The sequence below is a fragment of the Nomascus leucogenys genome, chromosome 10, assembly GCF_006542625.1.
Source record: "Nomascus leucogenys isolate Asia chromosome 10, Asia_NLE_v1, whole genome shotgun sequence".
Classification (NCBI taxonomy): Eukaryota; Metazoa; Chordata; class Mammalia; order Primates; family Hylobatidae; genus Nomascus; species Nomascus leucogenys.
The window spans coordinates 41,844,837-41,858,676 of NC_044390.1; the positions used below are offsets into that span (position 1 = coordinate 41,844,837).

General features: G+C 52.8%; 1 protein-coding gene across 4 annotated transcripts; it reads right to left on the reverse strand.

Annotated features, from left to right (window-relative positions):
• Window positions 1–20: 20 nt before the first annotated feature.
• On the reverse strand, window positions 21–8,760 carry FXYD3 (FXYD domain containing ion transport regulator 3). 4 transcript variants are annotated; one of them, XM_030820193.1, is made up of 9 exons: window positions 8,428–8,760; window positions 8,028–8,123; window positions 4,915–4,968; window positions 3,252–3,284; window positions 3,114–3,137; window positions 1,498–1,572; window positions 1,383–1,419; window positions 1,032–1,069; window positions 21–903 (listed from the first exon to the last, which is right to left on the reverse strand). In XM_030820193.1, exons 3-9 carry the CDS (start codon window positions 4,952–4,954, stop codon window positions 887–889), a joined length of 264 nt encoding a protein of 87 aa, XP_030676053.1. In that variant the 5' UTR covers window positions 4,955–4,968; window positions 8,028–8,123; window positions 8,428–8,760; the 3' UTR covers window positions 21–886. The 4 variants fall into 4 exon arrangements, with proteins under 4 accessions (XP_030676053.1, XP_030676050.1, XP_030676051.1 ...); XM_030820190.1 differs by lacking the exons at window positions 8,028–8,123; window positions 8,428–8,760 and adding exons at window positions 5,080–5,163; window positions 7,007–7,079; XM_030820191.1 differs by having other exon boundaries at window positions 1,383–1,572.
• Between the last annotated feature and the right edge of the window lie 5,080 nt (window positions 8,761–13,840).

The window sequence follows — 13,840 nt, forward strand, 5'->3', positions numbered from 1 at the left end:
TGAGGGATAAAACGGCATGATGAGGGGACAAGTCACGAGTTTATTGTGGGTCTCTTTTTGGGTTCATGTCTCAGGACATTGGAGGAGATATTTTTGGGTGTTTTGAGTTTTAGGCATTTTGTGGGGTAGTTCATGGGAACATTTTGGATGCCTGATTAGGTACTGGGGAGTCTCAAGGGAGTTTGAGGCTTGTTGGAAGTTCTCACACTATGTGCTCATTGTATGTTATTAAGGGTAGCATAGGGAATTATTTAACTGGCTTGCAGGGACATTTGGGTATTTGGAAAGATCTTGGAATAAAGTGAGGTCTCGGGGGTGAGTGAAAGGGTCACAGGGGTCTTACTGTTATAAACTGTCTGAACACTTCCATCATAGTAGGACGATCCTATGTCCCAGTTTTCCTGGGATGGTCCAGGGTCTACTGGAATGTTCCACTGTTCCATCTGGTTAGAGCTCTCTTTCATTCCTTTTGGCTACTAGTAAATCCCAAATTGCATATGAGGTTCCCATGGCTGAGGAGGCAGAGGGCAGGCCTGTGCCATGTCCCAAGCCACAAGGGAACAGGCCTGTGGGCTTTTCCCAACAAGCAGGCTCAGCGCCAGCCTCTGTGTCAGCCTCCAGGGCACGCCGACCTTCTCATGGCGCCCCAAGCCCCACCCCAATGCACACATAGGAAGTCTCCAGGCTGCTTGGGCAGAGGCACAATCATTTTAGATAAAAAATTGAACAAAGAGACCCTCCTGCGAGAGGTGAGATGAGGCCCTGCCTTGCAAAGGAGTCCCAGCAGAGGAGGAAGAATTCCGTCCTGGAGTTCAAGTTTCTGTGCAGAGACAGGACCTGGGGACAGTGAACGGTCCTCCACCCAATTTCGGCTGGTCTGTCCTCATCAGTTTTGGGCTGAGCCTGGGGGAGGTGATGGGGTCCATTTGTGAGGGTGGATTGAGTTCTTTTCTTTCTGGTGTGCATGTGCATGGACACACACACACACACCACTTCCGTGTTCCCCTGAGCCCCATGCTGCCCCATCTTACCTGGGGTGATGAGAGGTGGAGTCTCCCCTGGACGGTGACTAAGGAGACAAAAGTAAGATCTGTGTCCGCCCCCATTTGCCCTCTCCCTCCTGGTAGAGGGTTCTTAGCCTGCCCAGACATGTCTTCCTGGCTGCTTTTCCATTTGGGGGGTTGTGCAATCCCAGGGGCCAAGGCATTTCAGGATTTGGGGCCCCCTGGGGGTTACCAGCTAGAAACAATGAACCTGGAAATCTTAGTGGCAGGAACTCTGCAGGGCAGAGCCCGGAGGCCTCTCCTGCTGGGAGAGTTAGCCCTTTCACCCTGAAAAGCGTCCAGCCAGCCTGAGGCGGGCATGTCGGAACAGTATCTTACCTGGACTTCTGGCCGAACTTGCATTTGCATTTTGCACCTGTTGGAGGGAGCTGAGTGGTCAGGGGAGGAGAGCCCCAGCCCCGGCCCACCTGCTTCCCCCAGCTCCTCCACTCACTCAGGACGATGATGATGCCCAAGGCGCACAGAACCCCGGCGCAGATGAGCCCGCCAACCTGGAGGCTGTGCCAGTCTAGGAGGAAAGTGGAGGGGACCTCAGTGCCAGGCTGTGTCCTCTCCATCTGTCCCCCCATCCTCTTGACAAATACATATGGAGCACCTAGGATGCACAGGGTGCTGGGGACACCGCCGTAAGAAAACAGACAAAATCCCAGGTGCTCACATTCTGGTTCACACACCAGCAAACAAGATCTGTCATGCAGGGTCAGGCAGAGATAAGTGATCTGAAGAAAAATAAGCGAGGTGGGAGATGGAAAGTCAGAGGGCAAGCTGGGCATAGTGGCTGACACCTATTAGGTTGGAGCAAAAGTAATTGCGTTTTTGGCTAGACACGGTGGCTCACGCCTGATATCCCAGCACTTTGGGAGGCTGAGGCGGGCGGATCACCTGAGGTCAGGAGTTCCAGACCAGCCTGGCCAACATGGTGAAACCTTGTCTTTACTAAAAATACAAAAATTAGCCAGGCCTGGTGGCAGGCGCCTGTAATCCCAGCTACTCAGCAGGCTGAGACTGGAGAATAATTTGAACCTGGGAGGTGGAGGTTGCAGTGAGCCAAGATTGCATTCCAGCCAGTCACACTCTGGGTGAAAGAGCAAAATTCTGCCTCAAAAAAAAAAAAAAAAAAAAAAAAAAAAAAAAAAAAATTGCATTTTTGCCATTAAAAGCAGTTGCAAAAACCACAATTACTTTTGAACCAACCTAATATAATCCCAGTGCTTTGGGACTTCAGGAGTTCAGGAGTTTTAGACCAGCCTGAGCAACATAGTGAGACCCCATCACTACAAAGTATACAAAAATTAGCCAGGCATGGTGGTGTATGCCTGCAGTCCCAGCTATTCAGGAGGCTGAGGCAGGAGGATCGCTTGAGCCCAGGAATTTGAGGCTGCAGTGAGCTATGATTACACCACAGCACTCCAGCTTGGGCAACAGTGTGAGACCCTGTCTCTAAAACAAAAAAAAAGTCAGAGGGCAGCTCTTTTAGAGGGAGTTATCAGGGAAGGCCTCTCAGGGGGCTGCATTTGGGCAGAGGGAAGGGAAGGAGCCATGTGGTTCTATGGAAGGAAGTGTTCCAGGCAGAGGAACCAGCTAGTGCAGAGGTCTGAGGCTGGCATTATGTCTGCTGTGTCTGAGAGGCTTGGAGCAGAAGGAGTGAGGAGCGTGGAGGAGGTGAGGGCAGAGCGGGGAGTAGGGAGCAGGTCATTGGAACCTGGAGGCCAGATGAGGGTTTTGACCAAATAGCTCACCACCTCCAGGAAGTTTTCTCAAGTCAACGCTTCTCCCAGCAGTTGATCTGAACCAAACAATGGCTTCTTGCAAACTGTCTTCACCTCTTGCGTGTGTCTATCTTGCTGGAATAGAACCTTCCCAAAGGCCAGGTTGCTGCCTCTAGTTCCTTTAATCCACTGTGTGGCCTGTTCAGTGCCCCCATCCTAGTCCCTTTCTATCTTTGTCCTGTGACGCTCACATCAGACCCTCACCCAACCCTGTACGGGAACCCTTGGCACCAAGCAATATGTGGGGTTGGGGGGAGGGGAATGGGGCACAGGCTCTCACCATAGTAGAAAGGACTGTTTTTATCTGCAAGGAAAGAAAAAAGATCATGAATCCAGGATTATAGCCAGGATGCAGGCCCCCCCACACCCAGGGGAGAATTTGGGGGTGGGATGGGTGAAAGAGTCCAGTCTGACTCACCTTCTGGGTCATTGGCGTCCAAGACAGGCAAGCCTGGTGGGAGAAGAGGGGAAGGAGCGGAGATGGTGATTCCGGCCCTGGCCCGGGGAGTTTCAGGGGCCTTGGGAAAGGGTCCCCTGAGGGACAGGGGTCCTGTCACTGAGCAGCCACCTCATCCCCTCATATCCCAGCGTGGAAATGTGGACTCGCCCACTCAGCCCCACACCTCCGAGTCACGCCAGCATTCTGCCACCTGAAATTGGTTCTAATCTAGGTTTTTGGCCACTGTTTGGTCTCGTGTTTCCAGACACATGGTTAATCCATGCCTCCTGCAGCAGCGGGGGACTTTTCTGGTCAAGATGACAGATGGTTTCAGTTCCCAGATTCCTGTTTCCCCAAGTCTGATCATGCTCAAAGCCCATCCTTCCGCTTCCACCATGTCCTCACCCACCTGGTCTGGTGTTTGCACATCATTGAAAATGACTCACTATTATACACTTAAATAGACTTTATAGAAAATGTAATTTTAGATCACTACCCTGCAGGGAATACTAATCTTGCCCTATGTAATGGATAAAAAATGTGCCTGTAATCCCAAAGCTTTGGGAGGCTGACGTGGAAGGATCCCTTGAGCCTGGGAGGTCAAGGCTGCAGTGAAAAAGTAAAAAAGGGGCTGGGCACAGTAGCTTAGGCCTGTAATCCCAACACTTTGGAAGGCCGAGGCAGGAGGATCACTTGAGGTCAGGAGTTCGAGACCAGCCTGGCCAATATGGTGAAATCTTGTCTCTTCTAAAAATACAAAAGTTAGCCAGGCATGGCAGCACATGCCTGTAATCCCAGCTACTTGGGAGGCTGAGGCAGGAGAATCGCTTGACCCGGGAGGTGGAGGTTGCAGTGAGCCGAGATCATGCCACTGCACTCCAGCCTGGGCAGCAGAGCAAGACTGTGTCTCAAAAAGAAAAAAAAAAAAAAGAAAGAAAGAAAAGAAAAGAAAAGGGAAAAGTGTTTGGAAGTTAAAGATGCAGTCGCACTGAGCCGAGCCTTCTACTCGAAGTTTTTAGAGAACTGGCGGGCAGTTAACTTCTTTCAGTGCTTTGAAGGTGTCATTTCATCATCTTCTAGCTTCCCTTATTTCTGTTTAATAGTCAATCAAGGCCAGTGCAGTGTGGCTCATGCCTGTAATCCCAGCACTTTGGAAGGCTGAGGTGGGAGGATCAAACTCAGCCAGGAGTTTGAGACCAGCTTGGGCAACACAGTGAGACCTCGTCTCTGCAAAAAACTTAAAAATGCGCTGGGCATGGTGGCTGTACCTGGAGTTCTAGCTGTGTAGGAGGCTAAGAGAGTAGGATCGCTTGACCCCAGGAGTTCAAGGCTATAGTGAACTGTGATTGCGCCATTGCACTCCAGCCTGAGCAACAGAGACTCCCTTTCAAAAACGAAAACAAAAACAAAAAAAAGAAGAGAGTGAGAGAATGGGGAAGACGGTGACTTTGCAGCTGTGTGAGCCAGCTCGTCTTGTGTATCCCTGGCAATCACTAGTTTGACTTTTCTTACCCTCAGGGAGATGCTGTTCTAACATTTACCACCTTCCCAGGGAGGTAGAAAAGCACAGGAGAGCGACAGAGGCTGGATCCCCGCATCCAGGGGATCCAGAGGAAAAGGCAGTCGGGGGATGGGTACTCACCTGCCAGGAACACAAGCAGGCCCAGGGTCACCTTCTGCATGTCAGAGCGCTGGCCTAGAGGGGTGGCGGGAGGTCCGGCCTTAGCAGAGCCACCAGGAGGCTGGCCCTGTGCCTATGGCTGCGCAACCCTACTCCCCTGCTCCCCAGGCAGGGTGCGCAGCTCACCCGGGGCAGGAAGGCTGGCATCTCGCTGGGCTGAGAGATAAGCCACAGCCGCACCGTGGAGTGGGGACTGGGTGAAACTCGGGCCTGAGGCGGGAGGAGCCATAATAACTCACTGGACATGGACTTCAGGCTTTCTGTGAATCGCCCCGCAACCAAACGAGGGCGCCACTGCCCGCTGTTGTCCTCACTGGACAGATGGGGAAACTGAGGCTCTGAGAGGCGAAACTAGGTGCTCTAGCCAGGAAGTAGGATTTAAGCCAGGCCTGGCTCCCCAGCTGCTGCTCCTAACTAGGGACTGTCAGGGCCTTGGGGTGTTTGGGGAAGCAGGGCATTGGGGGCCAGGTGGCAGGAGGCCCGCTTCCCGGGAGTTTCTCCGTAGACAGCTCAGAGCCTGCCTGGCCCTGCCAGGACATTGCAGACTTCAGGCTGCGGACTGAGCAGGTGCCTGGCCCTGCCAGGACATTGCAGACTTCAGGCTGCGGACTGAGCAGGTTCTTCAAGCTGCTTGGGGTGGGGCCGTGTGTGGAGGAATTGACTTGAGGCTGGGACAGGGGATAGAGGGGGACTCTACCTCCTGGCTGCAGCCCCAGCTCCATCTCTGTTCCCCCGAACCTCCTGCCCCTCATCCCACACCCATGCCCTTCCCGGTCCCAGCCCTGGCCCTGCCTAACCTGGGTCCCCAGCCCAGCCCCTGACCCTACCCTAGGCCCCGCAGAGCTCCTGGTGACAGCAAACACTTTCTCTTTCTCAGGTAGACCTGCTCAGCATAAGGAACTCGTTTCTCCCTCCTTCCTGACCTAGCATCAGTCCTGCCCTCTCACCAGCCAAGCCCTAGCCTCCGAGCATGCCCTCCCCTGCCCTGTCCCTGCCCAAATGCTGAGTGCATAGTTATCATAATTGGTTTTTTTGTTTTGTTTTGTTTTGTTTTTTTGAGGCGGAGTTTCCCTCTGTCGTCCAGGCTGGAGTGCAATGGTGTAACCTCAGCTCACTGCAACCTCTGCCTCCTGGGTTCAAGCGATTCTCCTGCCTCAGCCTCCTGAGTAGCTGAGACTACAGGCGTGTGCCACCATGCTCGGCTAATTTTTGTATTTTTGGTAGAGACAGGGTTTCACCGTGTTGGCCAGGCTGGTCTCCAACTCCTGACCTCAGGTGATCCACCCACCCTGGCCTCCCCAAGTGCTGGGATTACAGGTGTGAGCCACCACGCCTGGCCTAGTTATAATTTTGATAGCAAGAGCTGGCACTTCCTCCACCTTGCCCTGGAGTGCACATTGACCTTGCCGTGTTCTCACTCACTTAACCCCCCAGCAATCCCCGAGGTCGTCCACTATGTCCTCATTTCACGAACAGCAAAAATGCTGAGAGAGGGTGGTGCCCGCAACCAATGGTGTGGGTGGTCCCTGCAGGTTGGCACAGACTCCTCCCTCTGCCTGCATACCCCAGGGCCTGGGAATCCTCTCAGCTTCCCAGTTAATTCCACATGCTGAACTCACAATTTTAGTTGGAGCATCCATTTCTTTTCCTTTTTTTTTTTTTTTTTTTTTTTGTGGGAAGAAAGCCTGAGGCTTTGGGGAGCATTACTGAGGCCCAGGAAGTGTTTAGGATCCCCAAAAGTGTTGGGGGTTGGGGGGAGCTGGCGTGGGTGGGTGGGCAGGATGGCATGGTGGATAGGGGCACAGGTTGTAGGTGGACTGCCTGTGGTCTGAAGCTGTCACCCACGACCATACGAGTCCTGGTAATAACAGCACATGCTTATTGAGTGTCTACCCCACGGGGGCATTTTCTCAGCTTCCCACTTACTCACTCAATCTCTGCAGCTTAATGCAGGGGGGCACTATTATTAGCCCACATTGCAGTTGTAATCCTGTAACCCCTGCAAATTCATCTTCAAGCCCTATGCTCTGTCGCCGTGGCTGTTGAGTCTCACCTCTTAAGCCTCTTTCCAGGGGCTCCTCCAAGCCACCTCTGGCCTGCAAGGCCCCACTACACCCCCTTCCCATGATGTCATCCAGCCCAGACTGACAGATGGTATCCTCCTCGCCCCAGCCTCTGCAAAACAATGTCCAGTCCCACGCTTCCGGAGGCTGCAGGGAGCCGGGAGCTGGGTCTGCCCTCACATTCCCCATTCAGGCTGTTGTCTGAAGAGGCTATGGGCTGCTTCCGAACTGATGTGGTTGGTGGGCAGGTTAGAGAGGAAGGCAGCCCTGCAGCTGATGCTCTATCTACCTGCTCTGATCCTTCCTGGCCATGAGGTCCCAAGGCCGGCCTGAGGACTGTTTCCCCCACCAGCCCTCTGCTATCCCCTCTATTCCTCCATACCAGGGGAGAATGGTCTCATGTTCAGGGGTGGGTAGAAAGATCCTGCCCGCTCTGTGCTCCTGAAATCTCCCAAGCAACTCCCCATTTACAGCTTCCCCCAGCAGCTCCATCCGTTTTTCCTAGAGGTCTCCAGAATCCAGATCCCTCAATGTCTGGACACCCCGAGTCCACCAAGCACTCCTTATCCACCCAGATCCCTCAATGTCTGGACACCCTGAGTCCACCCAGCACTCCTCATCCACCCAGATGTCCCCAGTCCATCTACGCACCCCTGGTCCACTTAGATACCCCCACCTACCCAGGCACGCCCTCTCCTCCACCCAGATATCCCCAACCCAGATATCCCTAATCTATGCAGACATCAGTCTTCCCAGACACCCCAGCCACACTTATCGGTCCTGCCCTCACCCCAGCTGGTTCAACCAGTCCCTGAGAGGAGAATGGTGGGGAAAGGGACATTAGGGGAAAGGACTTTCTCCTATCTCCTGGCTCCAGAAAAGCATTTCATAAGATTTTAGGCTCTTTAACAGCAGAGCTTCTATGTGGCGGGGTCAGTGGGCAGGTAGATACTCCCTAATTTAGGGGCAGAGCCAAGGAGGGCTTGGAGGAAGGGGGCCCCAGCTGCTCACCTGTGTGGTTCACCAGGCTGAGCAGAGGTTCCGGGAGAAATCGGGCTGCCAGGCGGAGTCCTGCCTTTATCCGAAGCTGCCACGCCTTAAGCAAACCTGGGCAGGTAGAAAACAAGTCAGATGCCCTAAGGCCCAGGGGCTCCATTCCTGCTCTTAAAGAGACAGCTTCACCCCCTCCCCAGCCATGGGCAGCAGGTTGCTCCCTGGGGTCACCAGGGCCACAGCAGCCTCAGGTGAGATGGATAATTGGATGGGCTGGAACGAGGTCCCTGGAATTAAGGGAGGAGCTTTCTCCAATCTCCTGTGCGCAGGAGAGGACCTTGAATGGGGAAGGTTCTGGGGTCTTTAAACAGCAGAGCCTCCAGGGCCATGCAGTGAGATGATGCGTTGGTGTTCCGACCTCACTTCTTTTCCTTAGACGATGTGTTTTTCCTGGTGGAAGGATTGCTGGTAGTTTTGGGGAACTTAAAGTCCCCTTCCAGGCCACATCTTGCTGCTGCTACAATCTCAGGACCAGCAGAAGATGCTAGCATGACCAAAGTCAGGAGATGGGGCAGGGGTGGATATGAGGGAGCGGCTGGAACAGCAGGGAGGGGTAAGGGTGGGGACTCTGGGACCTTAGTCCTGGTCATAACCTGCTCCCTGCCCTGGGGAGAATGAGAACTGGCTCCCAGGCACCAAGCTGGAGTTTCCTAGCCAGGCTCTTTCCGTGGGTGCTGGGAGCCAGATGCCTGGGTCTACAGAGTGGGCACTGGTGGGGGCGGCTGCCTCCCAGTCCAGATAAGGCCCCCTGCACTGTACAAGGCTCCCTCCCCCTTTCCTCCCTGTCTCCTGCTCCTCCTCCTCCAGGCATTCCTTCCGGATGGGGTCTGTGCAGGCTCCCCCATGGTCCCAGTTGGGGGTGCCCCCTCCCCTCAATTCCGCCTTCTTAGACAGAGGGACTTTTGTCTGGGGGCTGGATGGAGAACAAGGATCCTTTGAGCGGTTGGCGGAGGATTGGGGTCACGGGGAGGGGTAGGGCCAGGAAAGGGGTAGCTCTGCCCTGGACACCAGCTGGACTCCAGGCGACCCCAACACCATCGTGGGGGCGGGGAGGAGGGCTGCAGGGCCAGGCCAGGGAGAAGCAGCTGCTGGGAGTGTGGAGCACAAGACAGGAAAAGGAGGTTTGGGTCAAGGCTGTTCGGGAAACTGGCATGCTGGGGGCAGAGAGAAGGACCCCCCCATTTGTCATCGCTGAGGGATGGGGGCGGGGAATGCTCACCCAGCGCTACACCCTTTCTCTATGTGGTTCCCTGGGGCAAGCTGTCAATCCCAGGCCCTAGACAAGGACAAGGCTCCCTCCTACCACCGTTAAGGCGGTGCCAGTTCCCATAAGGAAGGCGGGGGGACCTCGGGGTAGGGCTCTAAGCAAGACGTCCAGGAGGAGATAGAAACAGAAAGGGGAGGCCCGGAGGCCAACTCAGTCTAGCTAAGGGGGTCTTTGTGTCTGGGCGGATTGCGTCTCTTCCCCAGACCCTTGAAGCTTGTGTCTGGGACGACCCCTTGGTGGTCTTGGGAGTGGCATGGTGTCTCCCTCTGCTGGAGAGGCAGGGAACTGCAGGCATCCGAGAGCTAGTCGGGGTGTGTGCGGGGAGGCTGGGAAGGGCGGGGGGCGCTCTGCCCTTCACCGGAACAGGGTGAACTGGAGAACTGTTGTCTAAAAATCCTGCAGGAACACCCCTGCCCGTGGATAGATACAGAAGTATTTCCCAGACAGCTTGCTAAGGGGAAAAAAAACAAGGTGTAGGGAAACCGTGGAGCGTGCTACCATTTGTGAGCGGTAAAATAATGCATATGCATATACTTGTAATGAATAAAATATTTTTGGAGACTGGCATCCATGGGTGCTGCTGGGGAGGAAAACTGGGAGGCTGGAGGATGGGGTGTAAGTGAGACTCACCCATCATCACGTGCCCTCTTATATTTTTGAATTTTGCATCCTGAAAATGTACTACCTTAAAGAGGTTTAATTTTAAAAATTTGATTCAGATTAAAAAAAAAATGTGCAGGTCAAACAAAACACATCTAAGGGCTGATTTCAATCTGGGGGACCAGCAATTAGAGGCTTCTGACAGCCTCTGAATGTTCTGTAGTTTTAAACACTATGATCTTACATTCTGATGTACAGATGCTTACGGTTTTTACCCAACCCAGGTCAACCACAAATTCTTCCTAGGCTGGACGTGAACGTGCTGCATCCAAGTGTGTGCTGGGCTGGGGCTGGGGCTGGGGCTTGGGTTTATGGTCAGGAGGACTCTGAGACCCCAGTGTGATGAGCACACTGAGACCCTTAGGAAGGGCTGTGAGGAGCAGAGTTTGTGCAGTCACTTGCACCCTATCGGGGATTAGGTCTCCTTTGGAGTGAGTCTTCCAGGCCGATTTGACTTCAGTTATATTTTAAATGCACATAGGTAATATGTTTTATTAATATATTGTATATAATATGCATAACAAACATATTTGAAAAAGTTTCTCTCGTTTTGCTTTTGGAATCATTTGGGCCTAAAGAACCTGTTAAGGCTGTGAGTGGCTGTGATTTTTCCGTATCCTGGGAATTCTTGCAAAATTAAAAAAACCAAACCTACCGATAGTTTCTGACATCACAAGGTTTTCAGGAATGCTGAATTAAAGCACAGAATCAAAGCCAGAGCATGTTATACCATCCCTGATTCAAACTTTTATTGATTTTGTTTCAATAATTTCATTGCTCTTTATTTAAGGCTGGGAGTGTTTCTGCAGGCTCCTGGCCCTAGAGAGGACAGCCTGGAGGCACCCCCAGCCATGACAGGGGTGCTGGTTGGGTGGGGCTGTGCCTTTGCAGGTAGAGCCTGAGCAGCCAGGCTGACCGGCTGGGAGGTATGGTCACAGCGATACGCCAAGGTCCCACATCTTGGGCAAGATGGGGCTAGAGAGGCCAGTGGGCAGGGTGATGTGGCTTCCTGGGGCTTTGTGGAACAGTGTTGTGGTCTCAGTACCTGTGGGAGAAGAGTGGGCACTGGCAGGCAGCCCTGTCCTGCCACCATGGGGATGGTGTGGCTGTGGATGTATCGCTGTCCGCCTGGCTTCCAGGAGCCACGTGAGGTGACACGGTGGCCAAGAGTCCACAGGCTCCCTGACACCTGCCTCTGTGCTGCTCTGATGTCATCACTTACCCACAGAAGCTAGAAATGGAGATTTTTATGATGAAATCTCCTGATTTTTTTTTTTTTTTTTTTTTTGAGATGGAATTTTGCTCTTGTCGCCCAGGCTAGAGAGCAGTGGCATGATCTCAGCTCACTGCAACCTCCGCCTTCCAGGTTCAAGCAATTCTCGTGCCTCAGCCTCCCGAGTAGGTGGGATTACAGGTGTGTGCCACCACACCCGGCTAATTTTTGTACATTTAATACAGACGGGGTTTCACCACGTTGGCCAGGCTGGTCTCCAACTCCTGACCTCAAGTGATCCACCTGCCTCATCCTCCCAAAATGCTGGGATTACAGGCACGAGCCACCGAGCCCGGCCTTCCTGATTTTTTTTTTTTTTAAGAGGTGAGTTCTTGCTCTGTTGCCCAAGCTGGAGTATAGTGGTCCAGTCATGGCTCACTGCAGCCTCCAACTCCTGGGCTTAAATGATCCTCCCACCTCAGCCTCTCCTGTAGATGGGACTACAAATGCACACCACCATACCTGGCTAATTTTTAAATTTTTTTAGAGACAGGGGTCTCGCTATGTTGCCCAACCTGGTCTTGAACTCCTGGTCTCAAGAGACACTCCCACCTTGGCTTCCCAAAGTGCAGGGATTACAGGTGCAAGCCATTGCACCTGGCCCTGATTTTTAAATGTTGGTAACTTCATTTTCTTAACACTTTGTAGACAGAATGAAAAATATCCAGTGGTTGGATAAGGCCCTGGGGCCACCAGTTGGAGCCCCCCATCTTACAGACTAGGCAAACTCAGAGGAGGTTCAGGGTCCCCCCCAACGCCTGTTGTCACTCACTCTGCTCCGGCCACCTGGGCCTCCTTGCCGTTCCTGGATCACTCCAGGCATGTTTCTGGCCAAGAGCCGTTGCAATGCCTATTCCCTTGCCTGGCTCTCTTTTCTCCCACATCTGGACAGCTCAAAGCCATGAGGCTCAAGTGGCCTTCCCCACCCACCATCGCACCTACCCCCTGATCTCTCTATGACCTTGTGACTTAGCTCTCTTCAAAGCATATTCTAGGAAACTTCTGTTTGCTTTTTTTTTTTTTGTGGTGCTATCTGACTCCCCTGCTAGCATGTCAGCTCCTCTCAGGGATTTTCATCTGAATTATAGAACAGGGCCTGGTGCATAGTGGGTGGTCACGAAGTATCTGTTAATTACCAGGCTGGGCACTGTGGCTCATGCCTGTAATCCCAGTACTTTGGGGGGCTGAGGCTGGAGGATCCTTTGAGTCCAGGAGTTCAAGACCAGCCTGGGCAAAATAGAGAGATCTTGTCTCTAAAAAAATAAAAATAAAAGTACGTTTAAAACAATTATAAAAGAAATGCTTTCTCCGCCACCACACTCCATCCACGGAGGCCTTGCAAGAGCTGAGGTGGGGGTGCTGAGGGTGGAGCTGCTGATGGGGGCAGGGGGTGTGGAGGAATGAATTTATTGGCCAGCTTCCCCATCATGTGGGGAGTGGGGGCGGTGTGATGGGGGTAGGGAGGGCTTGGGCGGATGGCTGGGGGTCCTGGGTGTGGGCAGGAACTACAGGGAAGCAGGAGAGGGCAGGGAACACATTTGGCGCTAGACATCTGGGACAGGGACTTCTGGTTCAAGTGGGAGCCCTGCAGCCCCCTCCCAGCCTGACTCAGTCCCTAAGAGAAGGAATGCAAACTGACGGTCCCAGGGCGGAACCCAACTATTGTACCTTTCCTTTAGTTTACAAAGCACTGCAAAAATTCATAATTGCGAACATTTCAACAGCAGGACATTTCAACATAACAAGCTGTGTTTCCAGCATCTCTGGAAAGGTCTGGACTAAAAGGACCCCCATTCCCACCTGGAAGCCATTGCTGAGGTGGCAGGTCTGTCTCCCTGGGGTGACCCAGGCCCTAGCTCTGCCTGGTTTGACGGAGGGAGGGAGGGAGAGAAGGAGAGGGGGGCTTGCGGTTGCTCCGGCCCAGACCTGCTCCGGTCACCTCCCATGTCAGATCTGCCTTCCACCTTCAAGGCCATGATTACAGCACAGACTCTACAGATGCAGCTTCTAGGGTGTCTCGGGGCGTGGTTTACCCAGAACTGTCCTCCCCAGACCAGGAAGAGAGGGCACATCCGCCTAAAGGATTCAGGAAGAGCTCTGTCCTGTTTTGTGATCTCCCTCCAGAAAAAGGCTATTTATTTATTGGTCAACCAACAACAGAGAAGCCTGAGTCTTTGGAAAACGCCTGGATAGGTAAACAGGGACAGGAAAAGATTTCTGAGACACAGAAACTCAGAAGAAAATTACACAGATATATAGAGATAAAACGAATCAGGCAAAATATTAAGAATTGAGGAAGCTATGTGAAGAGTATTTGAGTGGAGTGTACGGGTTACATGACTTTTCTATAGTCGAAAATCTCAAAAGTTGGGGAAAAAATCAATTAAACAATATATTTTTTCAAGACTGTGTCTTGCTCTGTCACCCAGGCTGGAGTGCAGTGGTGAGATCTTGGCTCACTGTGCAACCTCCGTCTCCCGGGTTCAAGCAATTCTCCTGTCTCAGCATCTGAGTAGCTGGGATTACAGGTGCCCGCCACCACACCCGGCTAATTTTTTGTAATTTTTTAGT